This window comes from Plutella xylostella, chromosome 2, assembly GCF_932276165.1.
Source record: "Plutella xylostella chromosome 2, ilPluXylo3.1, whole genome shotgun sequence".
Lineage (NCBI taxonomy): Eukaryota > Metazoa > Arthropoda > Insecta > Lepidoptera > Plutellidae > Plutella > Plutella xylostella.
Window position 1 is genome coordinate 1,788,674 of NC_063982.1, and position 25,514 is coordinate 1,814,187.

General features: G+C 40.0%; 2 protein-coding genes across 2 annotated transcripts in view; one reads left to right on the forward strand and one right to left on the reverse strand.

Annotated features, from left to right (window-relative positions):
• Window positions 1-19,062, forward strand: part of LOC105383718 (unconventional myosin-Va) — a 72,305-nt gene extending 53,243 nt beyond the window's left edge. The window contains exons 29-42 of the mRNA XM_048622588.1: window positions 883-915; window positions 2,030-2,139; window positions 2,419-2,526; window positions 3,954-4,053; window positions 4,778-4,895; window positions 5,294-5,431; window positions 6,416-6,525; window positions 7,858-7,952; window positions 8,247-8,392; window positions 9,300-9,511; window positions 13,952-14,101; window positions 16,994-17,125; window positions 17,677-17,787; window positions 18,543-19,062. Of these exons, the coding sequence (XP_048478545.1) occupies window positions 883-915; window positions 2,030-2,139; window positions 2,419-2,526; window positions 3,954-4,053; window positions 4,778-4,895; window positions 5,294-5,431; window positions 6,416-6,525; window positions 7,858-7,952; window positions 8,247-8,392; window positions 9,300-9,511; window positions 13,952-14,101; window positions 16,994-17,125; window positions 17,677-17,787; window positions 18,543-18,671 (1,692 nt within the window). The 3' untranslated portion in view covers window positions 18,672-19,062. The remainder of the gene's footprint in view (window positions 1-882; window positions 916-2,029; window positions 2,140-2,418; window positions 2,527-3,953; window positions 4,054-4,777; window positions 4,896-5,293; window positions 5,432-6,415; window positions 6,526-7,857; window positions 7,953-8,246; window positions 8,393-9,299; window positions 9,512-13,951; window positions 14,102-16,993; window positions 17,126-17,676; window positions 17,788-18,542) is intronic.
• Window positions 19,063-19,577: 515 nt separating this feature from the next.
• On the reverse strand, window positions 19,578-23,461 carry LOC119692854. The gene is made up of 2 exons (XM_048622530.1): window positions 22,502-23,461; window positions 19,578-19,711 (listed from the first exon to the last, which is right to left on the reverse strand). The coding sequence occupies exons 1-2, from the start codon at window positions 23,304-23,306 to the stop codon at window positions 19,698-19,700; spliced, it is 819 nt and encodes a 272-aa protein (XP_048478487.1). The 5' UTR covers window positions 23,307-23,461; the 3' UTR covers window positions 19,578-19,697.
• Window positions 23,462-25,514: the final 2,053 nt, after the last annotated feature.

The following is a 25,514-nucleotide window of genomic DNA, read 5'->3' on the forward strand; positions in this document are numbered from 1 at the left end:
GTAATTAAACAAATGAGAACTGTATAGTGTGTTAAAAATATTTAGCTATGGATATGGATAAGCCTCAAAATCGTAGCAAGTTTTTGTACCCAGATATACGCAAGGTATTTGGCGAAAAATAAACAACTTATATGTTGTGCTAATAGATTATAGTTACTGTGAGATGAGCTAAAATAACGCTTATCCCCTAATTATAAAACGTAGACTAAACACAGTGCCGGTTTTGGACTACTAATATGTAATAATAATGTCCTCCTAGCCGAATTTCGACTACGGCGGCCAATCTCATTTGAGATCAGCCATCTACGCAGGAGTAGATTATAGTGCCCAAGTGTGTGCGCAGTACACAGGAGCACTCTCTGTTCCATCACTCTCATAACCCAATGGGACGGATTGACCGACACGACTGGAGAGAGCTAGGCGCAGGACCGACTTCTTTTACATGCCCATCCGACAGCATGGATCGTTTCACTGTTTCGGACATCAGGTGATCAGCCTTCTATGTCCTAACCAAACTTAGAACCACAATTTAGAAACACAAATTGATGGTCCCACCCGGGAATCGAACCCGGGACCTCTGGGCCATGAAGCGAAGCTTCTACCACTAGACCACAGAGGCAGTTTAATAACTACAGTTTAATAACACTAATATGTATGAATCTCTGGACAAGCGGTTCTGAACCAGGACTATTTATTTAGTCAACGTTTAATACTCGTAAGAAGGAAAGATAAAGTTCAGTGCATTAAATTTTATCCCTCCACTTGCATAATTAATATATTTCAGCAACCTACCTTTGGATGTAATATTAGTATACCTGATATATACTAACTTTGCTATTTTAGTAACTAGATCTAACTTGTATTTTTCCCACCCCACGACAGAAACCATGGTATCAAAAAGCACTCAAAAATGTTGTGAGTAAACTATGTATGTAGATGGAAACTAAACAGTAGATAATATTATATTATGTATCACGGCTTTGTCTTGGTTTTACTAATTTAAGTCCTCTATTCATACACAAGTGATAATATACACTCACGAGTAATGAAAAAGTTCCAGTGGCGATAGCACCAAATTACTCCTAAACAAAAAAGTCTTAGCGAGTCCTCCACTTAACTGGCACTCACACCTTACCTCTGATGCATGGTACAATAAGACCATGCTCTAATGGAAGAAGGTCTGCAATATTGAAGTACATTTAACAACGCATCAGAATATTACCAAATAAATATGAAAATATTTGGACCAACATCAAAATGAAATGTTAAAAAAATTGGGGTCATTTGGTGTCGACGTTTTGTAAGTGAATCTTTTTAATTGCTAGTGAGTGTAGTTACAGCTGCAGCTGGTACAGTAAGGGGCAGATAAACCTGACCCCCCTCAGAAGCATTGTTAGTATGAGAGGAGGGTCAGGTTTCTTTGCACCTGACCGTACCTGATTATTATATTCAGTTGTGTAGTAAATTAACTTGTATCGTTTTTGTTCTAACTAATTTAATTTGTTTTCGTTCTTTTTTTAAACACGCCATCCGTTGCCGACATTGCATGGGTACTTCTTATTTTTTTCTTTAAGTATTGTATTTTTAACACCACTTTAGGTACAATTTTCAATTACATTTTAATTCTTAGTATTACCAAAATTACTTTTGTGTTGTGATGTTTCATCAACTTACTATTTGTCGTAGTTAGAATTGTAACGTTGTAGATTTTTTTTACCATTACTACTATTGTTAATAGTAATATGGAGTAATCGCTGGATGATAGAACCCGGGAGCCGAGCGTTGCGCTTTGCATTTAAAGACCTATGTCCAACAGTCTTCATCCATTAAGCACCATGAGGTTATGAATGAATGAATTTATTCATAATTTTTTCGGTTGTGAAGTTATATTTATTTGGCACAAAATATCTTGACTTAGTATCATTACCCCAAACTAGAGCGTTATCGCTTGATTCCAAATAGAGCTACAAACGTCTCGGATGACCCCTCAAACTCCTAAGTCCAGAGTCCTAACTCCAGTCTCCCTCAGACGGTGAACCTCAAGTCGCTGGCCACGTCCAACTACGGGGCCGATGTGGACATCATCAACGAGGATGGGGAGTTAGCTTCGGCGTATGAAGCGCAGAAGGGCATTAATAGGTGAGTTTTATACGTTGGCTAACATAAGTATGCTGTCTACGGTTGCCACAAGCACAATGGATTTAAGTAAAAAAGCGTGTAAAACAGAGAGTTCTAAAAGGAAAGGAACCTCCCTGAAGTATCATCTGTACCTTATATACGTCCGATGCGTCCCGGGCAGTCAGCCAAAGACAATCTGACAGGATCATTCTTTCACCACGAAGCGTTGGAAGGCTTTTTGCACCCTCTATTGAAATAAAGTGTATGCAAAATTGTATCGAATTTTATTCTATTTTACAGACAACTACAAGAGGAGCTGACAGCGGAAAAGAAGTTCTATTCCGAACACATATCTGAAACGAAGGCAGAAATTACCCGCCTGAGGGAAGAAAACGAGAAATACCAGAAGTAAGTAACGTTACTGACATAAATATTGTGAACAGAATAAGTAAAAAATAGAACAGTAAATATTCGATAATTTTATACCTACTCACTCCTACATAATATTTGTGCTCTTAACATTTTCATTTCTGTCATAGTCGATCATAGTAACCACATCATCCATCCTCAAATGCTATTCTTGCCATGTTACCACTCCAGAGCAACTGGTATGCAAAAAGCACGTAATCATCAGAACATTGAAGAAAAAATTGACCAATAAAGGACCATACCAGCTCTTTTCAGGGCTATGCCATGTAACCATAACAGCCCTTTTAAGTGCTATACCTTGTAACCATAACAGCTCTTTTCAGGGCTATGCCATGTTACCATATCAGCCCTTTTCAGGGCTATACCGTGTAACCATAACAGCTCTTTTCAGAGCTACGCCATGTAAATGTAGTCCTTTTCACGATTATGCCATGTAACCACATCAGTCGTATTCTAGGCTATACCATGTAACCATAACAGCTCTTTACAGGGCTATGCCATGTAACCATTACAGTCCTTCTCAGGATTATCCCGTTTAACCACAACAGCTCTGTTCAGGGCTATGCCATGTAACTACAACAGCTCTTTTCAGGGCTTTACCATGTGGCCACAACAGCCCTTTTCAAGGTATGCCATGTAAGCAGAACAGCCCTTTTCAGGGCTATGCCATGTAACCACAAAAGCCTTTTCAGGGCTAAGCCATGAAACCACAACAGTAGAGCTTTTCAGGGCTTGGCCATGAAACCACAACAGTCCTTTTCAGGGCTATACCATGTAACCACAAAAGCTCTTTTCAGTGCTACACCATGTATCCAGAACAGCCCTTTTCAGGGCTAGGCCATGAAACCACAACAGCTCAATTCAGTGCTAAACCATGTAACCAGAACAGTCCTTTTCAGGGCTATGCGATGTAACCACAAAAGCCCTTTTCAGGGCTAAGCCATGTAACCACGAAAGCCCTTTTCAGGTCTATACCATGTAACCACAATAGCCCTTTTCAGGGATATGCCATGAGACCACAACAGCCCTTTTCAGTGTATGCCATGTAACCACTAAAGCCCTTTTCAGGGCTATACCACGTAACTGGCTATATCATGAAACCGTACAGTCCTCTCAGGGTTGTACCATGTAACCACAACAGCCCTTTTCAGGGCTAAGCCATAAAACTATAAAAGCCTTATTCAGGGCTCTACCATGTAACCGCAATAGCCATTCTCAGGACTGTGCTATACGTAACAATAATAATCCTTTTCAGGGCCATCGCAAAACCATAAAAGCTCTTTTTATTCCATCTAACAATTCAGTGCTTTCTGCCCTATCAATGTATAAAACTTATTCTTAAATCAACATTTTATGTAATAGATCATTGTAAAAAGTGCAGACGTGAATATTAGTTTTGCTTGTAGGTTGCTGAGCGCAGATCTGAGTCAAGACACGAAGGGCCGGGCGACGGAGTTCGCCCAGAATGAGATCACTAAACTGGCTGCTGAGACCTTGGCTTTACAGGTAAGCTTATTTGTGACCAAGACTACTAACTAATTAATTAGCTATGCTACGTTTTAAACTGATCGGGTTTATAAAATATATGAAAAAAATGGTTTTAATTTATTACACTCCTGTTTGTGTTATACTGGGTGTACCTATTATTATATGACACCTACATCCACGATGACAGGTAAACATATTCAACAAATTTCAGAAAAAATAGATGTTTAGAATATTAGTACAAAACAGCTGAAGTAACAAGTTCAGACTTATTTTGAAATACTTCCTTGCCTAATAATGACGTTATTTGTTAGAATTTTTCCAACCTGTAAAGTAAGATAACAGCTCTAATGTTGTATCGTGTTTACTTCTTATATAAGCTTTAAGGTTTTTCTAAGATAAGGTTGCCTGTAAGAGATCGCTCTTAGCGATAAGGCCGCCTATTGTTCATTGTTCCTAGTTTATAAGTTCTCTTTGTATGTTTTAATTTGTGGTGTTCAATAAAGATATATTCTATTCTATTCTATTCTATTCTATTCTATTCTATTCTATTCTATTCTATTCTATTCTATTCTATTCTATTCTATTCTATTCTATTCTATTCTATTCTATTCTATTCTATTCTTAGATAAAAAAGCAAAAACACCGCTATTTTAACTGTTTACTCTGACTATCTTGTTTGTGTACAAATAAAGAAAGAATACCTATCCGTCTATGTTTAAACTTCCTATAATATAACTTTCAGGAGCGCGTAGAGAAGCTATCAGAGAGCTGCCGTCGCTACAAGAACCAGATCCGTCTACTTGTCGCCAAGCTGAAGGAGTTGGGAGTGGAGGATATTGACACGCTTATAGAGAGCAATGGTGAGTTTTTGCGTATTTTGTTATTTCTTTATCAGTTACCACCTGAAGAGCTAGCACAGCGCGCAAGACGCGCACGTCAACGTGACAGTACTTTTACACAGCGCTCACTCACATCGCGCGGTTTCGACATAGACCGCGACGTAAATCTTTTTTTACTTCTTGATGTGCGCTGCTTCTGCCCCATGCTAGGCTAGCAACACATGTTTTTTTTACATGTCAAGTTGATACCATGCGAAACATGTGTTGTTGTAAAGTATTATTTTGATTTGCTACTTTTTGGGAGCGACCTACCACAGATCGTTTGATGTTATTTTAAATGGAGACGTTATTATTTTTAAAGATAGTAATTTTTTTGGTAAGCTTATGTTATTTTTAATCAAAAATATATTTCTTTACAGAAGTGTCCCTAGCACCTCAAAACCAGTCCATAGGGCTTGAAGTAGCCCCCGTGAGCCGCAAAAAAGAACGCGACTACCTCGGCATGTTCGACTATAAGATACAGGACGAGGCCAAGATCGTGCGCAGACTTATCACCGGTGAGTGAGAAAGAAAGAAAGAAATATTTTTTTGACACACTGAAAAAGAATAATAAAGACAGAAAAAGAAAAAAAAACAAAATAAAGATAATGATACATATACAGAACAAATAAAACAAACAAGGTTGCTGTCTAGAGTGACAAAACGGCACCAGCTCAGCATATGCTGTAGACAGTAGGTAAGTCCACAGCGCTGCTTGGTTTTCAGCTGGCCCTTTTAAGTTGAGCTCAGTCACGAACGTTTAATCTTCTATCGTGTAAATGCACTAAGCTAACTTCCTCCAGTGTTTTGCTACTCATATTGCGAGGTCATTGGCCTTCATCAGGTCTCCTTGACTGCACTTTGGGGCATTAGGGCACTCTATAAGGTGTGACGTAGTCTGGAGGCTTCCGCAACTGCATAGTTTAATACAGTCATAGGTTATGAGTGTGAAAGTAAATAGTGTAGTGTCTTACGGACAACTGCAGACGTCGTCACGCGTTGTATACTATATGCTACACATATACTCGGCTTGTTCGACTACAAGATACAGGACAAAGGCAAGATCGTGCGCAGACTTATCACCGGTGAGTGTAGTGTCTTACGGACATACTATATGCGCAACATATAGGCTCATTCCTATATGTTCCGCATATAGTATGTCCGGGTTCAAATGAGGGACAGAAGTACTTCTGCATTTGTCCCTCATAGTACCTATGGAGGCTTGAAAAGGAAGAAAATGTAAAATTAATCATAAACGTCATTCTGCCGGATATGTTTAGATTTGAACCTATTTTGACACCGGAAACGCCGGAATATCTAAAATATTACCAAAACTTGCTTATATAGTTAGGTTTCAGTCCATGTGCAAAACACGTATAATTTTTTTGACTTTTCTCTGTGCAATAAACTACTTATTTCGAACATTTCTTACCATACCACACTTAGTCTCTCTTGTTCAATCTGTCCCGTACTTCCTAACAATCAAATACTTTCCCTTACAGACCTGAAGCCCCGAGTAGCCATAACCCTGCTTCCCTGTCTGCCCGCCTACATACTGTTCATGATGCTGCGACACATGGACCATGTAGACGACGAGCCTAAGATGCACCAGGTTATTACAGTTTTTATACAGGGTGCCGTGACCAAGATTTTTATAGGGTAGTGAAAAAGTATCGCGAAATTTCCAAAATTCGTGGAAGAAAAGTGGTTTAGAATGATAAGCTCAGTGGATTACTGTTTCACTGACTCAGCTCGTCATTCTCAACATGTAAGCCCTGGTGGGCTACACGGGTTCGTTATCGGCGTTGATAAACACAGCGCTGTATTTATGGTGAATATAGTGACGTTTATATACGTCGATAATGAACTTGTGTAGCGGCAGCCGAGTAGCCATCACCCTGCTGCCGTGCCTGCGTTGACGACGAGCCCAAGATGCACCAGGTTATTACAGTATTTTATCTATTAGCTATTATAGGGAAATAAAAAAAAAAAACTCACGCCTTGTACTAATGTACTCCCTTGCGGGGTAGGCAGAGGTGCATTGCTGCACCCACTTTTCGCCAGAGCGTTATGTTAGTCCCAATGTAATAGGGGGCGGGCCTCTTGCCATTTTACGGGCACATCCAAGACCCGAGAACAACTATCTGTGTTTAAACAAATATCTGCCCCAGCCGGAAATCTAACCCGGCACCATCGGCTCAGTAGTCAGGGTCACTAACCACAACGCCATTCGGTCGTCCTACGCCATTTGGTCGGAAATTAAAAAAATATCGTAAAATTTACATTATTGATATAGCTTACCTGTGCTACCACAAAAACTTAAAAAACTGTTTAACTAGTATTTAAAATGAGATTTGTTAGTTTTTGTAGGCGTTTGACAGCACTAAACATCTGTTGAATACTAAGTTTTTGTGGTAAGACTCTATGTGTTTTACAATGAAAAGCTTAAACCACTTTTGACTCAGCTAGTCATTTTAGTATTTAGTAAATACTGTTCATGATGCTGCGACATATGGACCACGTGGACGACGAGCCCAAGATGCACCAGGTTATTATAGTTTTACATATAGGGGGGTTATTACATCTTATATGCAGGGTGCCGTGACCAATATATTTTGTGGTAAATAAAACAGGATAGCGACATTTCCAAAAGTCGTGGAAGAAAAGTGTTTTAGCTGTCGAAGTCAAAGTCTAATGTGTTTATTCATCGTATAAATATAAAATTTTCCGATGAACGTAAATTTTTATAAAGTACTCTCCGTTCGGATGGACATGGTGAAAAGCTTTCTGCACCACTTTTGACTCAGCTCGTCATTATAAACAAATGTTCCATATATGGCCCAAGTAGCCATCACAGAGCAATAATTGTACCTGAAGCTGTGTGCCTAATTTGTTTCTTTCTTTCTGTCTTAATTATAACGTCGGTTATTTTCTCCCTCTCCAGCTTATGAAAGCGGTGCGCAGCGGAGTAAAGAAGACCCTGAAGAGACAACCCGACAGCGTCGAGTACAAGACTCTGTGGCTGGCTAACATGCTCAGGTAATGTAACTCTTTGTGATAAATTGCTGAATGAATTTTAGTGGAATTTCAGAATAAACCGCCGTAAAAAATAGAAAAATGCATGATAATGATAATGCAATGCTGAAAACGATGGGACATCATGTACAAAAGATGAACTCGAGAAATGCACTAAAGGATCCTTTACTCTCTCATAGACTAAACTAGTATAAATTCGTCCCATGCATCCTTGAATATTTCTTTGCCTCCATTTGTGGTTATCGTATACCAAAACTTACATAATTAACAATTAAAACTTCCCCATCCACATTCCAGACTCCTAAACAACCTGCGGCAGTACAGCGGCGACGCCATCTACCAGACGTCCAACACCCCGCGGCAGAACCAGCAGTGTCTGCGAGTGTTCGACCTCAGCGAGTACAGACAGGTGCTGAGCGACACCGCCGTCTGGATCTATCAGAGTGAGTGACAGACAGACAACAGTGCCTTTTTGTCTGGTATAAACAATAAGTAAATGAGGCTTGTCTTGTTGACATATTATGTGTATAATGGTGCGTTAAACGACGCATACTAGCACGAACTGACTTGGCGTGGTTCATCAAAGGCTGACGAGACACCGTGTATACGAGCAAACTCGCGTTTGGGTTAAGGCGAGCCTGATCTCCACAGAAGGCTCGGCTCGGCTTCATAGAGCTCGAAAGCAAATGCGAATGAATTTGGCAACACTATCGCTATGACAATTTATAAACAAGTGCTTGCGACAAATTCTGGGAATATTTTGGCCACGAACCATCAGAAATGAAGACCTTTGGACTCTCACAAACCAGAGACCTACGCATTTAGAGATCCTCGATCGAAAATGGCGCTGGATAGGTCATTCGTTGCGGCAGGAGGACTCTCGCCTCACAAAGCAGGCCCTAGTGTTTGCCCCGCAAGGAAAAAGAAGGATAGGGCGCCCAAGAATAACTTGGATAAGGACATTAGCCCAGGAGATCAAGTCGATCAATATGAACTGGCCAGAAGTTGTGGCTGCTGCCTCTGATCGTCAGAAGTGGAAAGCTGTAGTTGCGGCCCTATGCTCCACTAGGAGTTAAAGGACTTAAGAAGAAGATCGCTATGACAACAATAATACTTTCACCATCCGTCGCCATCTTTCGCTATCATTTTCGCTTTCGTCTAGAGCGGAATTCTTTACTGGATTAAATAGCTGGTGTAAGATCTAAGTAAGTCTGGTGAAAGAGGTAATGTTTCGGTCAGATAAGTCAGTCGCTGACTGTATAATGTACAGTTGATACAACACACACTCGAAAGGTTAAGTTAAGTGATTTAATAATTATCTTTCTAACCTCCCCCTCTTTCCCCCCACAGGCCTAATAAACCTCCTCCAGCACAACCTCGAGCGGCTGATCTTCCCCGCCATCCTCGAACACGAGGAGATCAGCGGTCTCGGCGTGGGACGCCCCTCGCCTCCCGCCGCGGCGCCCGGACCGGCTAGATTGAAGCATGAGCTGACGTTGTTACAGCACCAGCTGACTAGGGCGTCGGTTCCGAAACCGCTGCATACTACTGTGTTCAAGCAGGTTGGTTTTTGGTGTATTAAGGGTCTGCAATAGGGAATCGAGGGTTGGCATTGTCATAGAATTATGTAGTAAATGATGCTCTACAGCCTTGAAAAAAATCACACAGGTAGTTGAAGAGTCTAGCTAGGTGCTGAATCATTCGAATTTAAGTAAATGATTATGGATAACTGTAAATTAATTTCAGAATATCAAGAAAAACCAGTCAATCACACTCCCGTATTGTAACAACTGTGTCGTAATTATAAAGAATTTTCATATGATTTTTATCATATTATAAAGTTAAAGGCTTGGACTAGGCGCTAAATACCTTGTTTTTTAATAAACACACACTTATTTTGTGTAAATTAATCCCAAACTTGAGCAATTTTTTTCCCTCAAATCTTCATACAAATATCTATGGCGGCTTTCTGTGTTATAAAATCATAAACACAAGTGACGTTTGACTCAGTTGGCCGCTGGCCTCCAAAGAAGGGTCACGTCGGTTTAGGCAGCACTGACAGCTCGCGATCTTATCGTGTACAGATACAAAATCACTGCACATTGGTTGTCATTGCACTTTTTCAACTTTTATGACACCAACATAATTTGATTTGAAATTGAGGAAGCATAATTCTTCCAGTATATTCAATACATTAAAGTAAATTAGATAGTGTGCAATATTCTCGTGATATTACAGTCTCGTAAAGGTCTGATGAGGAGCAGGAATATAGCGAATGGATCTAAGTGATGACAATACGCACGAACATTAGGTTAGGGATCAAAAATACAGTCTCTTGGTGCTGGTTGAGGTATGGTCTCGTGAGGATCTGATGAGGGCAGTAACACGGTGGTGGCTCAATTTTATTTCAAAGATGTTAATAGCTAAAAGCTTCGAGTTTGGGCTATTAAGTATGTTTTTCAGAGAGAGAGAAAGAGATTTTGTTTTTCCTCTGGATGTGTTAGGTTTACTGGGTTTACTAAGTTCATTCTGTTAATGGCATCAAGTTGTTATGTGTTCATAAGTAATAATTATTTATTAACAAAATGCTGTTGATTCTCCACGAAAATGTAAAAATAAAAATAAAATAAATAAAAATAAATTCGTAACGTAAAATTGTCAATGACGGAATTTCTTCTATAGACAGTAGCCACAAAAAAAACAAACGATAGATGGCGTGATTTGAAGATAAAGATACATTTTTTCGACACATAGACAGCAACAACAAAAAAAATACAGATTTAAAGAAAAGAAACACATACTTATACAAAACAACAAAGAAAAAAAAAGGATACACATCAAAATAACTGGAAAAAATATAAGCCCCAATTTACTTGTGTGGGACAGGGAGTACCATAATATTTATTTTGGGGTACTCCCCATCTATGCGAAATATAAGCTTGATATCTTTACCCGTTTCTGAGAAAAAGGGCGGTGACAGACAGTCAGTCAGACAGACGGACAACAAAGAGATCCTATAACGGTTGCTTTTTTTCTTTTGACGTTCGAAACCCTAAAATTAAGTAAAAATATTATGCTGCCAAAAAATGTACTTACAGGTATTGAAAAAGCGGTATATAAACAAATTATACCAGCAGAGGGTTCACCATTTAGCTGAATGTTACTTAGAAAACGGCCTTGAGTGGCGGTCAAGTTGGTCCCCGCCTGCGATACTTTCCATTAACATTGGGACTCGTTTTCATGTTTTTAGCGTACAGTCAGGTTTTTAGTTTTTTATAATTGTATTTTTTTATTTGTAACTTTTTAGTTGTTTTTATTTTATGAAATTTTACGTCGGTAGGTAGTTCATGATCATTTTTTATTTCAATAATTTTGGTGTTGTTATTTAAATACCTTCAATATGCATATTTTTGTAATGTGAAAATCAAGTCCTTTCATTTGATACCTTACACGGCAAAGTTGAATTATTATTTTTTCGATCATCACGTTATGTCCTCAAGAGGGCGCTATGTACATTTTAATGGAACGTCACATAGCCTATAGCCATCGCGCCATCAATACGCTTCTAACAATACCTCATACATCAAAATCTATCAAGCCGTTTAGGCTACAGGAGGGAACAAAGAAACAGACAAACATACATATATACATACATACAATCAAAAAACATTACCCTCCTCCTTCGGCAGTCGGGTAAGCGTGTTTTGAAACTATACAAGGCCAGAACGCACCCATAGTGTACTAGCACTGTATAGTTTCAAGTGAAAAAAAAATATTATTTGACTTGAAAATATACACGATTTGTGCGTACTAATCGCGTATACTTTCAAGTTGGGAATTACTGAATCGTTCTTGAAAATATACATTGCTATTACGCACATTGCTTTATTCGCGTACTTGTCGCATATAATTTGTACCTACATGCTGATTCTGATTTGCTTAACTATTTCGGTAAATGTACATGACTACAATTTACTTTATCTGCCTGTCATACTTATAGAATGTTAATAAATAAATATGAACAAGCTCTAATTTGATTGATAAATTAATATTTATAGCAATCATACTTGCAAGTTACTTACTTATATCTTATTATTTATATGAATTAATAGCAATACACTCACGAGAAATGAAAAAGTTCCATTGACAATAGCTCGTCGGCAATATTAAAATACATTTAACAGCGCATCAAAATATTATTATAACCAACTAAAAACGTACATTTTGATCAAATTCTACATTAAATGTTTAAAAAAATTGGGGTAATTTGGTGTTGACTTTTTGCTACTTGGACTTATTTATTGCTCGTGATTGTAGTAGGTATTACCCTATTACAAACCTATTTTTATCAAATTTTGAATTCACCGTAATTGTCTTTTATGAATTGTTCTACACCCTTTTCTCTTTTAATATTTACAACAGTTCTACAGTTTAATTTAAATCAATTTACTTTTTAACTGTACGATGTAAAAACGCGTTAAGAAAACAATGCCAAGTGCGGAATAATGAATCAATGTTTAGAAACCAATAGACTAATTACTATTTCGCATGAAAGAAAGAGAGAGCAACAATTCAAAAGGGCTACCTGGTAACTAATCATGTATAGTTTCAAGTGCTCGCATTGCCGCTTGGCACTTGAAAATATACACGATTAGTACGCAGTGGTAACTGCTACAGTATATTTTCAAGCCATAATTTTGGCCCAACTTACTTGAAAATATACGCGATTAGTGCGTAATGGCCTTGTATACTTTCAAGTAAATAATGGCACCATTTTAATTTGAAAATATACGCGAGCAGTCCCAACCTCTGCGTTCTGGCCTTGTATAGTTTCAAAACACGCGTCGGGTAAAAAGGAGTAAGACAGGGGGTCATTCTGAACTTTTGCTCTACGAGTTTTGGAAATTAACAAAAAAAAACCTTTTTCATAGAAACTTTGTTGGACATGTGACTTTTTACCATGGAAAACGAATATTTTTTTTCGCGAATTTGCAAATCTCGTAGAACAAAAGTTGTTCAGAATGACCCCTTGAGTCATCCCCTTTTGGCTTAGTATAGCAGTTTTGCGACACTATGTATTTACTTTGCTTTGTCGTCGGGGTTCAGTTGGCTGGAGGATGCCCGAAACTTATTATCTACACTTTAATACTTTTAGTTACCTTTCTACAAGTAAATACCACATTTGTTTGAGAAAGCTAATCGGGTTCCGAGTATAGAGTAAAGTGGCACCCCTATTAATTTCTACTCTTTCCTGGTGCCTACCAGTGTAAGTAAGAATTATACTTACTTACCCTAAAATCACCCAAAATGTACTTGAACATAATTGTCAATAAAGTTGGCGAGTAAAAGTTTATCGACCCACTGTGCAAACTTACATGTGTGCGTGTCACTGCGTGTGCTGTGTGAAGAGCATTGAAAACCCAAAATTGGCGCGGCACGTCACCCTGTACGGGCCCTTAAATAAAATGAATTATTGTGTGAAAATTTTGGATGAAAAACAGGGATGTTACAAGTATTCCTTTGTTAATCTTCTGCAATGAAAACTGACTCTCAGAGTGGCATGATACTGTAAAAGGTCAGGTTTTTCAGTTCAATTATACGAAAAACCGCATTAAAAAGGTCTTTCCCATTTGACTTATCCAAAAGCAGCCGTGCACTTACGCTGGTTCTGTCTTAATATCAACAAAGTAAAATAATCTATTCTCGTCACGTAATGCCTATAGATACCTACACTGGTGCTTTCTTTATAACGACCAAGTAAAATTTGTGAAATGGTGGTAGAGTAATATTATGATTATTGACAAATACATAATTGTAAAAGTGTACGTGTGGTAGAAAATGCTGCTAGCATTAAGTTCGCCTTTGTACCAATTTACTTTGTGCAATAAAGAATTTAATAATAATAATAATACGTCAAATAAACGATATTTCAATTTAAAAATATATTTTTTTCCCATATCATAACATACCAACAACATTAACTCCGTTACTCTCTTTTCCAGCTATTCTACTTCATCTGCGCCTACAGCCTCAACCAACTACTTCTCCGCCGAGACCTCTGCTGCTGGGCCAAAGGGCTGCAGATACGATACAACATCTCGCATCTAGAGACCTGGGTCAAGGAGAACATGGCTGAACACGGACAGAAGACCGTAAGTCATAATTATAGCTATTTACAGGTGTTTTGCCAATGACAATATTTCACTAAAAATCAGCGCAACCAAATCCCTCGATACCGCGATATAGAAACTCACAATTCACGCTACACTGCCATCTATCGGCGGTCTTCGACACTGACTATTACTATATTACTAAGATGATGGTTATTAAATCCTCTAGATACATTAAAGACGGTGCCACGAGCAATTAATCCTAGAATTAAATATCCAAACGGTAAATACTTCCATACCGCGATGTAGAAACTCACAATTCACGCGTCACTGCCATCTAGCGGCAATCTTCGGTACTGCGTCAAAGCTAGTACAGCTATAGATGTCGCCACATGACGTCACTAGTAGAGCCAGGTAGAGCTGTGCTGGGCCAAGCCACATCTAGAGACCTGGGTCAAGGAGAACATGGCTGAATACGGCCAGAAGACCGTAAGTCATAATTGTAGCTATTTACAGGTGTTTTGACTCATAAAGCACGTTGCTAATGGAAATATTACCGCAACGCAACCATAAATTCATCGATACAGTGATCTAGAAACTCACAATTCGAGCTACCATGTCATCTGTTGGCGGTATTCGGTACTGACTATTACTAAGATGACGGTGCTTAAATCCTATAGATACATTAAATACGGTACCACGGACAATCTTTACCCACGAATTATAGCAAAACAGTAAATACTTCGATACCGCGATATAGAAACTCACAATTCACGCGTCACTGCCATCTAGCGGCAATCTTCGGTACTGCGTCAAAGCTAGTACAGCTACAGATGTCGCCACATGCCCTCACTAGTAGAGCCAGGTAGAGCTGTGCTGGGCCAAGGGGCTGCAGATACGATACAACATCTCACATCTAGAGACCTGGGTCAAGGAGAACATGGCTGAGCACGGACAGAAGACCGTAAGTCATAATTGTAATAATAATAATAATAATATGTGGGGACATCTCACACACGGCCATCCGACCCCAAGCTAGGCAGAACCTGTGTTATGGGTGTCGGACAGCTGATATATCTACACAAATACATAGATAGATAGATACTAAATATAAATATCAACACCCAAGACCTGAGTACAAATATCTGTCTTTAAACAAATATCTGCCCCAGCCGGGAATCGAACCCGGGACCTTCAGCATAGCAGTCAGGGGCACTAACCACTACGCCATTCGACCGTCTTTGTAGCTATTTACAGGTGTTTTGACACATAAAAGACGGTGCCAATGGCAATATTACCCAAAAAGTCAGCGCAACCATAGATCCCTCGATACCGCGATGTAGATACACATAATTAACGATCTTTACCCATGAATTATAGCAAAACAGTAAATCCTGCGATACCGCTATGTAAAAACTCACAATTCACCCTTCACTGCCATCTATCGGCTGTATTTGTTACTGCATCGTGGCTACTGTAATGTAGAAATTCATAATTCGCTGCCATCTAGCGGCAATTATCGGTACTGCGTCAGTACAGCTATAGATGTCGCCCCATGCCCTCACTAGTAGAGCCAGGTAGAGCTGTGCTGGGCCAAGGGGCTGCAGATACGATACAACATCTCGCATCTAGAGACCTGGGTCAAGGAGAACATGGCTGAACACGGACAGAAGACCGTAAGTCTTCATTATAGCTATTTACAGGTGTTTTAACAAATAAAGGACGGTGCCAATGGCAATATTACCCCAACGCAACCATAAATTCATCTATACCGCGATCTAGAAACTCACAATTCACGCTTCATCATGGGATACCATGGGCACTGTATCCAAAAACTAAATAATTAAAAAGTAAATATTTCGATACCGCGATGTAGAAACTCACAATTCACGCTTCACTGCCATCTAGCGGCAATCATCGGTACTGCATCAAAGCTAGTACAGCTATAGATGTCGCCACACACCTCACTAGTAGAGCCAGGTAGAGCTGTGCTGGGCCAAGGGACTGCAGATACGATACAACATCTCGCATCTGGAGACCTGGGTCAAGGAGAACATGGCTGAACACGGCCAGAAGACCGTAAGTCTTCATTATAGGTTTTTACAGGTGTTTTGACACATAAAAGACGGTGCCAATGACAATATTTCTTAGCGCAACGATAAATCTCTCGATACCGCGATGTAGAAACACATAATTCACGATCTTTAACCACGAATTATAGCAAAACAGTAAATACTTCGATACCGCGATGTAGAAACTCACAATTCACGCGTCACTGCCATCTAGCGGCAATTTTCGGTACTGCTTCGAGGCTATACCTATAGATGTCGCCACATGCTCTTACTAGTAGAGCCAGGTAGAGCTGTGTTGCTGGGCCAAGGGGCTGCAGATACGATACAACATGTCGCATCTAGAGACCTGGGTCAAGGAGAACATGGCTGAGCACGGACAGAAGACCGTAAGTCATCATTATAGCCACTTCTTAGGTGTTTGGACGAAGAAACTACATGGACTAGTACCTATCTAGAAACGGTGTCATCTTGGTATTGTGCCAACGAAGATGATGACGAAAACAATATGATCCTTGTTCACATATAGATTTCGGCGTTCACTGATGTCCTTTTTCTGCTTCACTGATTTCTATCAGCGGATTTTACAATAGAAATGATGTATCTTGACTTTTTCTCATTCTTTCATAAATGCCAGATGTCAGCCATTTCGCTGAAGATACGTCATATTTAAATCTGTTCTGTTTTGGGAATAGTATACGTGTCAGCCGTGACTATACGAGTTTAAAGATTGTTGCTGTAGATGAAACTTTTTTTTTACATATACTATTGATCATAACTACCACCATTTGAATTTGAATTTTGAATTTGAATTAACAACCACCAATATCGTCCTCAATTAACCTCCAAACCTCTCAATCTCCAGGTGGAAGAGATCCTGCACCTCCTGAAGCCGATCACTCAAGCCGTGCACCTGCTGCAAGCGCGCAAGTCCATGGCGGACGTACAGAGCACCGTCGAGATGTGCGCCGACTTGAATGTCATGCAAGTTTGTAAGGTGAGTGCTTAGATAAACAAAATACGAGCAAGACGGTGTGTCACATAAAAAAACAAAAATAAAACCGTCCGCATTTTGAGACGCGACGAAAGATGTCCTTGACTTCATTCATGATCTTTTGACGCATAGATGAATGGCTGGACAAAATTCAAGGAAATAGAAACAGAAGTCCGGAGAGATACTCACACACATTTCTGTTTCATAAAGACAGAATATTTACGGAGTGTAAGCCCCTTCTCCCACTACGCGACTCTCAAGCGACGCGACTGCGACGCAACCCTTCGTCCCATATATTTGACGAGTCAACGACGCGTCGAAGACCCGTTTTTATAGGCGATCATGGGTTGCGTCGCTTGAGAGTCGCGTAGTGGGAGAAGGGCTAACAATTAAGCCGTTCCCCCATTACGATACACCCGCGCGACTCTAGTCTAGGAGATTAACCTGACTCAAAAACTTATTTACTTACCCACTTAGGTAGTTATTAAATTATTTTTACTAAGTAAATAAACTTTATATCACAACCCTAACAAATCTACCACAATTTCCCCCAGATCCTGAACATGTACACCCCGGCGGAAGACTACGAGGTGAAAGTTACAAAAGAGTTCATCCACGAGATACAGCGCAGCATGCTGGAGCGAAACCCGCAGGGCGCCGACAAGGTATGTAGGACACGGATATACAGGGTGTTGCAAAAAATATATATTTGCAAGTTGTAGTACAAAAGTTTTTTTTGAATGACCCCGAAGTCTCTCGGTTACACCTACAGTAGTGCACTGTTTAAACAACCTGAATGCCCTGATATATCCTTATCCTTATCCTTATCCTTACTATCCTTACTAATATTATAAATGCGAAAGTAACTGTGTCTGTCTGTCTGTCTGTCTGTCTGTCTGTTACTCTTTCACGCTAAAACCACTGAACGGATTTGAATGAAATTTGGTATACATACAGTCTAGACCCTGGGAAAGAACATAGGCTACTTTTTATCCCGGAATTCCCACGGGAAAACTTTTTATGGCGAAGCGAAGCGCGCGGGAACGGCTAGTACACAATAAATACGAAAACATAGGGACACATATTACACATAGGGAAATATACAAATAATATACATAGTAACTCAGGAACCCCAGATGATATTATAATTTCACCTTGTGTGCGGATTGTAAATCCGTACAATATAGGCACTGATTTTATTCACGTTCCAAAAATACGCATAGCACACAAATCAACACACCAAATAATACTAAAAAAAACTGACTATGTATTAGGCATAACAAAAACACACAAGCTTAAAAATAAAATAAAAATTATGCCACTAGCAATCTATTTCAAGACTTTACTTGTATTTTATGATCACTTCCCTATAATAATAAAAAAACAACTCTTCTCTAACACATCTGTTTTCTGTCCACAGCAAAACCTCCTAATGGACTTGAAGATGATATTCTCCGTAATGTTCCCATTCGACCCGTCACCCATCCGTCTAGAGGACATCGAGCTACCAGAAGTACTAGGTCTCCAGGATCTACTAACTAAGATCTAGATCTGTATCTAATACTAGTACAGTTTGGAGCAAAGACAACTGACCCCTAATAGGTAACATTGTCATTCTGTTTAGCTGCGTACAGACCGGCCTAACGAACGCTCAACGACGGATATTTATCATACATAATACAGGGCAGATTGCAGCAACGAAGGTCAACGATACCCGTTCGTTTGGCCGGTCTGTACGCAGCTTAAAGAGAATAAGGAGTCAGATTTATTTACTACTAATACATGCAAGTAGACTTTACTTTTCCTTCAGGTTTGATAGTTTTCGTAAAGAATTCAAACACGGGCTTGCGATCTATCACGTGAGTTTCTTGTACAGCGAAAAGCGAGTGGTTCGCTTGCGAGTCACCTCAGGCTACCCTTCGGGGATTACAATCGTGTGCATAAGTGTTATATACGGGAGATGAGTGAAACGACTGCTGGCTTGTAGCACACTGACCGTATATTGAATAGTGCCCTATACTTAACGGTGGCGCAGCCACACCTATACATATACCTATGTAATATCCCTCCACCAATAGCTAAATGTTATCCCTTATACTTTAACAATAGCACAATTGACACTTAAACCTAAAAGAACTTCTTATAATCTACTTTAGGAACATTTCTTAAAAGCATGGTAGTCAGCCCGGCTCCTCTGACTGGACTATGGTCGTCCCGGGCGGGGCCCTGCGCCGGGGCGGCTGCTGGAGCCGCGCTCACTGGCCTCTGCTCAGGAGTACCTTCTACAGGCAACTCCCCCTCCCCATTAACCCTATCATCGTGTTGATAGCAGTCGTTAGCAAAATCAAAATGTTCATTCAGACTACTACTTGGCTTTTCTTTATATAAAAATATTTGGTTCTTATGCCTTTTTAACTGTGCATCACTTTCATTGTCCTTGAGTAAATACACCACTTCGCCCAACTTCTTTACAATAACACCTTTTGTCCAGTGATATTTATTTTTGTTTACAAATTTTTTGTACATAACAATGTCTCCCGGCACAAAGTCTGATCGTATTGTTCCCCCGTAGTAATCACTCTGTAAGGACTGTTTATGTTCGATGAGATTAGGCGAGTTGGACGCAGGCGAGGACCGCGGGAGGCACAAGTCGAGGCGCGACCTCAACTGTCGGCCGAACACCAGCTGTGCCGGCGACTGCCCCGTGCTCGAATGTATCGAGTTACGATATTGAAATAAATATTGTAATAATTTACAGTGAATCTCGTCTTGGTTTCGCCCTGATAGAAGTGCACTCCTTAACCCTTTTTTTACAATTTTTACATAGCTCTCTGCTTGCCCATTACTCATTGGATGATACACCGGTGACGTCATTACCGCGATACCATTTAGGCGACAAAAATTTACAAACTGCTCCGAAACAAACGATTGAGCGTTTATCACTAACAATAGTATGGGGAATACCAAAGGTCGACATGAAATAACACAATTTACCGATTACTGCGGCCGATGTAGTATTCGATTTCATGTCGAAACATTCCACCCATTTTGAGTGAGCGTCTACGATCACTAGGTACATATGATTTTGTATTGGTCCAAGGAAATCCATATGGATTCTACTAAAAGCCTCCGCCGGGTAGGGCCAGGGCGCGAGAGGGGCGCGCGGCGGGGAGGGGCGCGTACCTACACATACCTGACATTCGCTAATTAATTTTTCAATGGCTTTATCTAGACCCGGGAACCAAAACTTTGATCGTGCCTCGGCTTTAGTTTTAACCATCCCAAAATGCATTCCGTGTAACTCAGCTAACAGGTGATGACGTAAACTTTCAGGAATTACTACCTTATGGCCTCGCATTAAACAACCTTTTTCCACTGAAAGTTGGGACTGGCATAGAAAATATGGTTTTAAATACGGTTTATTACATTTTCGTGGCCAACCATTGAGTACACACTGAATAACTTCATTCAATACGGGATCACTATTTGTTTCGCGACGCAGCTGATCGAGCGTGATGGGCAATGCCCCCTCCACCACGAAGTTGACGTATGCAGCGCGGTCGGGCTCCTGCCCCGCCGCCGCCGCCGCCGTGTCTGCCGTCCTGTTGCTAACGGTATTGTTCATTAAACCCGGTTTTGTTGCGCGCGATAAATAATCAGCACTATTGTTACTACTACTTACGAATTCTATAACATAATTATATGCAGATAGAAATATTGCGTATCTTTGTAGCCTATTTGCTGATACCTCAGGAATGCCGTGATTAGGTCCGAATATAGACACGATAGGCTTATGGTCGGTGCGTAAGACAAACGGTTCCGACCTTGCGTATAAGTATTGATGGAATCGTTTGACACCAAAAATTATAGCGGTAGCCTCCTTCTGAATTTGAGCATATTTTTTTTCGGCGTCGTTAAGCGTTCGAGATGCAAACGATATAGGACGTTCTAATCCGTCGGGTCCTACCTGGGACAATATCGCGCCTAATCCGGTTGGAGAAGCGTCGACTGTTAATATAATTTTTGCATTGGGATCAAAATGAGCTAAAACTTTCTCAGATGCAAGACATTTTTTTATCTCACTAAATGCCTTACAATGCTCTGTAGACCAATACCATTTTTTATTTTTCTTCAGGAGATCATAAAGCGGACTAAGCATTGACGATGCATTAGGTACAAAATTTCTATAATAGTTGACCAGACCTAAGAAAGATTGCAACTGGGAAACATTAGTCGGAACCGCGGCTTGCACAATAGCCTTAACTTTTTCCGGTGACTTCCTAATGCCATGTTTATTAATAATGTAGCCAAGATACGTTATCTCATCTTTAAAAAACTCACATTTGTCTTTACCTAAAGTGAGACCTGCATCATGAAATATTTGAAGTACTGCTTCCAATTTTTTTAAATGTTCTGACTTGTTTGGTGCTGTTATAAGCACGTCGTCTAAGAAAAATAACACGCCATCTAATCTCAAAATACTCTCCATCGCCTTTTGAAAAATAGCCGGAGCTGAAGATAGGCCAAATACTAACCTCTTGTACTTAAATAATCCCTTAGGCGTGTTTATACAAGTTATATTATTTGTATCTTCCAAAATCAGCTGATTATAAGCACTAGACATATCTAACTTAGTAAACTGTTCGCCACCATGAAGCCTGGAAAACAATTCTTGCACAGTGGGCAGCGGATATTTTTCAACGAACAGCTGTTTGTTAATTGTTTGAGAGTAATCTGCACAAATACGGACTGACCCATTACTTTTTAAAACGGGAACAATGGGAGACGCGTAATCGGAGTAATCTACCGGTTCAATCACGCCTATTTGTACCAAGCGTTCAATTTCTTTGTTAACTTTTTCTCTTAGTGCAAACGCGACTGGTCTAGATTTCATAAAAATCGGTTTTGCATCTTCCTTTAACTGCAAACGCACTGTGTACTTATTAAAACAACCTAGTCTATCCGAAAAGGTATGTGAAAACTTTGTTAATAACATCTCAATCAGTTTGTTATCGGAATATTCGCCATTGCAATATTTTATTGGAGCTATTTCTAAATGAAACTGCGATATAAAATCACGTCCTAATAAACACGGGCCGCCATCTTGGATTACGTAAACATCGAGTATTTTAGTGACATCCAAATAAGTAATGGGCAATTTTGCTATACCTAAGCAGTTAATGTTTCCCCCTGTATAACTTATTAGCTTTTTTCGGCTTGACACTAGCTGTGTATCCTGAAAATACATGTTATAAGTTTTCTCGGATATAGCTGTTACTACCGAACCGCTGTCTATTTCGAACTTTAAGGGAATATTCCTGATATTTATAGTTACAGACATTGGTGCACCTCTATTAGAACGAATGTGCAAAATCTCACCATCGTCATCGCCCTGGTCCACCTCGCCAGAATCCACAAAGTTGACTCGTTTGCACATCCTACGTAAATGACCCTTCATGTTGCACTTGGTACACTTGTACCTTGCGAACCGACACTGATTGGACTTGTGGCTCTTGCGGCCACACACTGAACACCTTTCACTATCACTAGCCGGCTGGTTGCCGTCGGAGCCTTTCGCTATCGCGAACACAGGATCAGAGCTGAGGGTACCCGGCGGCGCGCTCATGGCCGCCGCGGCTGCCCCCGCGCGTGCGCACCGCACGCTCTCCGCCACGTCGACCGCCTTTGCCAGGGACAGGTCCTTCGTGTCCATGGCAAACATCTTCTCCCGCTCGGCACCCGGCAGCATTCCCATCACGAATTTGTCAAGTAATGAGTTCTCTAAGTCCTTGAAATTGCAATGCGCGGCGAGACCACGCAGGCGCGCGGCCCACTGCGCGTGCGTCTCGTCCGCGCGCTGCGCCGCCGCGTAGAAGTGGTACCGCTCCGCGAACCCGCATCGCCGTGGTGTGAAGTGTTGGTCTAACTCCTTCACTATATCGTCGAAACTCAGGTCCTCCAGTAACTTCGGTAGTACTAAATTGCTTGCTAGTTTATAGGTGTTCTCACTGAATGCGCTCAGCATGATAGCACGTTTCTTCACTCCCGCCTTGTCCGAAGATGCATCGATGTCATTTGCTAAAAACCACTGCTTTAATTGCATCTTATAAGAAGTCCAGTCCTGTATTGTGTGGTCAAAACGTAAAAAGTTTCCGAAAAACGCACTTGAACTTGGACCGGCCATTTTTATTTATTAATGTGGGTAATTAACACACTCGCCGCCACTGTTATATACGGGAGATGAGTGAAACGACTGCTGGCTTGTAGCACACTGACCGTATATTGAATAGTGCCCTATACTTAACGGTGGCGCAGCCACACCTATACATATACCTATGTAATAATAAGTATGTATGCATTAGTTTGTTTTAGTCGATTTTGTTTACAAGGATAAGTTTCTGCTCGTATATATAGACAAATTATATTAAAAAATTAAAGGGCACCAGCTTACTGCTAAAAGAAATGTTATTGCAAAAGAAGGGTTCTACCTTTTTTGGCCTAAGATTTATTTGCCTAATCTCGTATTGCATAGTAACGTTTGGTCAAAGTCTCGTTTCGCCGAAAATCGTATGGCATAAATCTCGTTTAGTAAAAATTTATTTCGCATAATCTTGTTTAGCCTAATAATGGTATGGCCAAATCTCAAATAGCCTAACAATACTATGGCATAGCTTATTTATACAAACTACTAATATTCATTTGGCTTTAACTTTGACGAAGCGTCTCCCTACATAGCGCAAACTGGTGCCTTGCATTATTAAATTTTCCGCTATGTGGGTAACGCTCCGCTCCGCTTCGCTGCGCTCCGCTTTGCTTTCGACGAACATGTGCACCTAACATGCTCCTCCTCGCATTGCTCGTCGTCGCACCTATCTTTAGGTTCGATCCCATGGGGTTTAATGGCGTTTGTAATCATTAAGTATAATGGTCATTCACTTTCGATATTTTGACCATTCAATATCGTGATTTTCGGGATGTAGGAGAAAAATACCACAATTTGTATATTTAAAACATACTTAATATTGTATTTATTAAGATAATATTAGGAGAAACAAGATTATACCAATACGATCAATTTGAGCAAACGAGACTTAGGTGTTTCAAGTTTGTGCCAAAAGAGTTTTAGACGAAACGAGTCTTATGCCACATAAGTCTTGGCGAAGTGATGATTCTACCAAAAAAGTTTAGACCTTACGAGTTATGCGAAACGAGTTTAGGGTAATAAAGATTAGGCGAGATGAGCGGAACCCCAAAAGAAGATATATCTTGAAAACTACTACAGTGGGGAAAAAACCAAGTGAAAGGCGACTGAACCAACCAATTAAAAATGGGGAATCGAACCTATTGGACAGTGGCGACATCTGTAATTACCTTTGTGTTTCCCTCCCCATTATGATTAGGACTCGTTATAATGCATAAATGTTATGATATATTTTTTGCATAAACGCATTGCTATTTCAGTGAGGTCATGATTTTGATATTAAATGGGTGTTGTGAGTAAGTTGTGTAGTGGCAATACTCATTCATTTGATAATTTGACGATAATACTATAGTCTTGTAATTACAGGGTGAAGTTTTATCATTGGTCTACCCCTCGGCGATTAGTAGAACCGCATGGTCCCATAGTGGAAGTTGCTCAGTATGTCTCGGCTATATTAACCTACATTGACAAATTTCACTTACAAAAGTCTACCTGTATACAGGATGCAATTACAGGGTGGTTATTACACTCACGGGCAATGAAAAGGTTCCATTGAGAAAAGCACCAAATTACTCCTAAACGGAAAAGGCTAGCTTAATGACCCCTTCTGAAACATTGAAGTACATTTACAGAGCATCAGTATATTACCAACTAAAAACGGTAATATTTTGTTCAAATTTGAAATTAAATGCTTGAGAACATTGAGGATGTTTGGTGTCGGCATTTTGTGAGTGGAACTATTTTATTGCCCGGGAGTGTAGATATGGTTGTTCAGTATGTCAGACATTAATTGAATCACTGGGGCTCGATCATTGCTAATATTCCACTCTGTATAACTTAACTAGCAATCTGTATGAGGCAGTCCAGCTTTCGGGATCGTACGCAACGGACGCATCGCATTCAGTATTCTTTGTATAGAAATTCAACACAAGTGCGTCCACTTCATCGGCATTGCCGGCGCCGTTTCTCGATACATTAATGAAAATAAAGGTGTTACTGTAGGTGTCTTACTTAGTTATTAGATAAAGATGTTGTCTACTATGAGCATATACAAGATAAGTAATTAAGTATTTATTAGAAGATAACTGTTAAAACATTCCAAATATTTAAGTATTATTATTGCCATAGAATATTTATTTATTGTTATTGTTAAGACAGTATTTATGATATGAAATCGTTTCAATGAATTTA

Bases quoted from the DNA above. Each gene is read 5' to 3' on its own strand.
- LOC119692854 (XM_048622530.1), bottom strand. From the start codon at position 23,306: ATGGCCGGTCCAAGTTCAAGTGCGTTTTTCGGAAACTTTTTACGTTTT.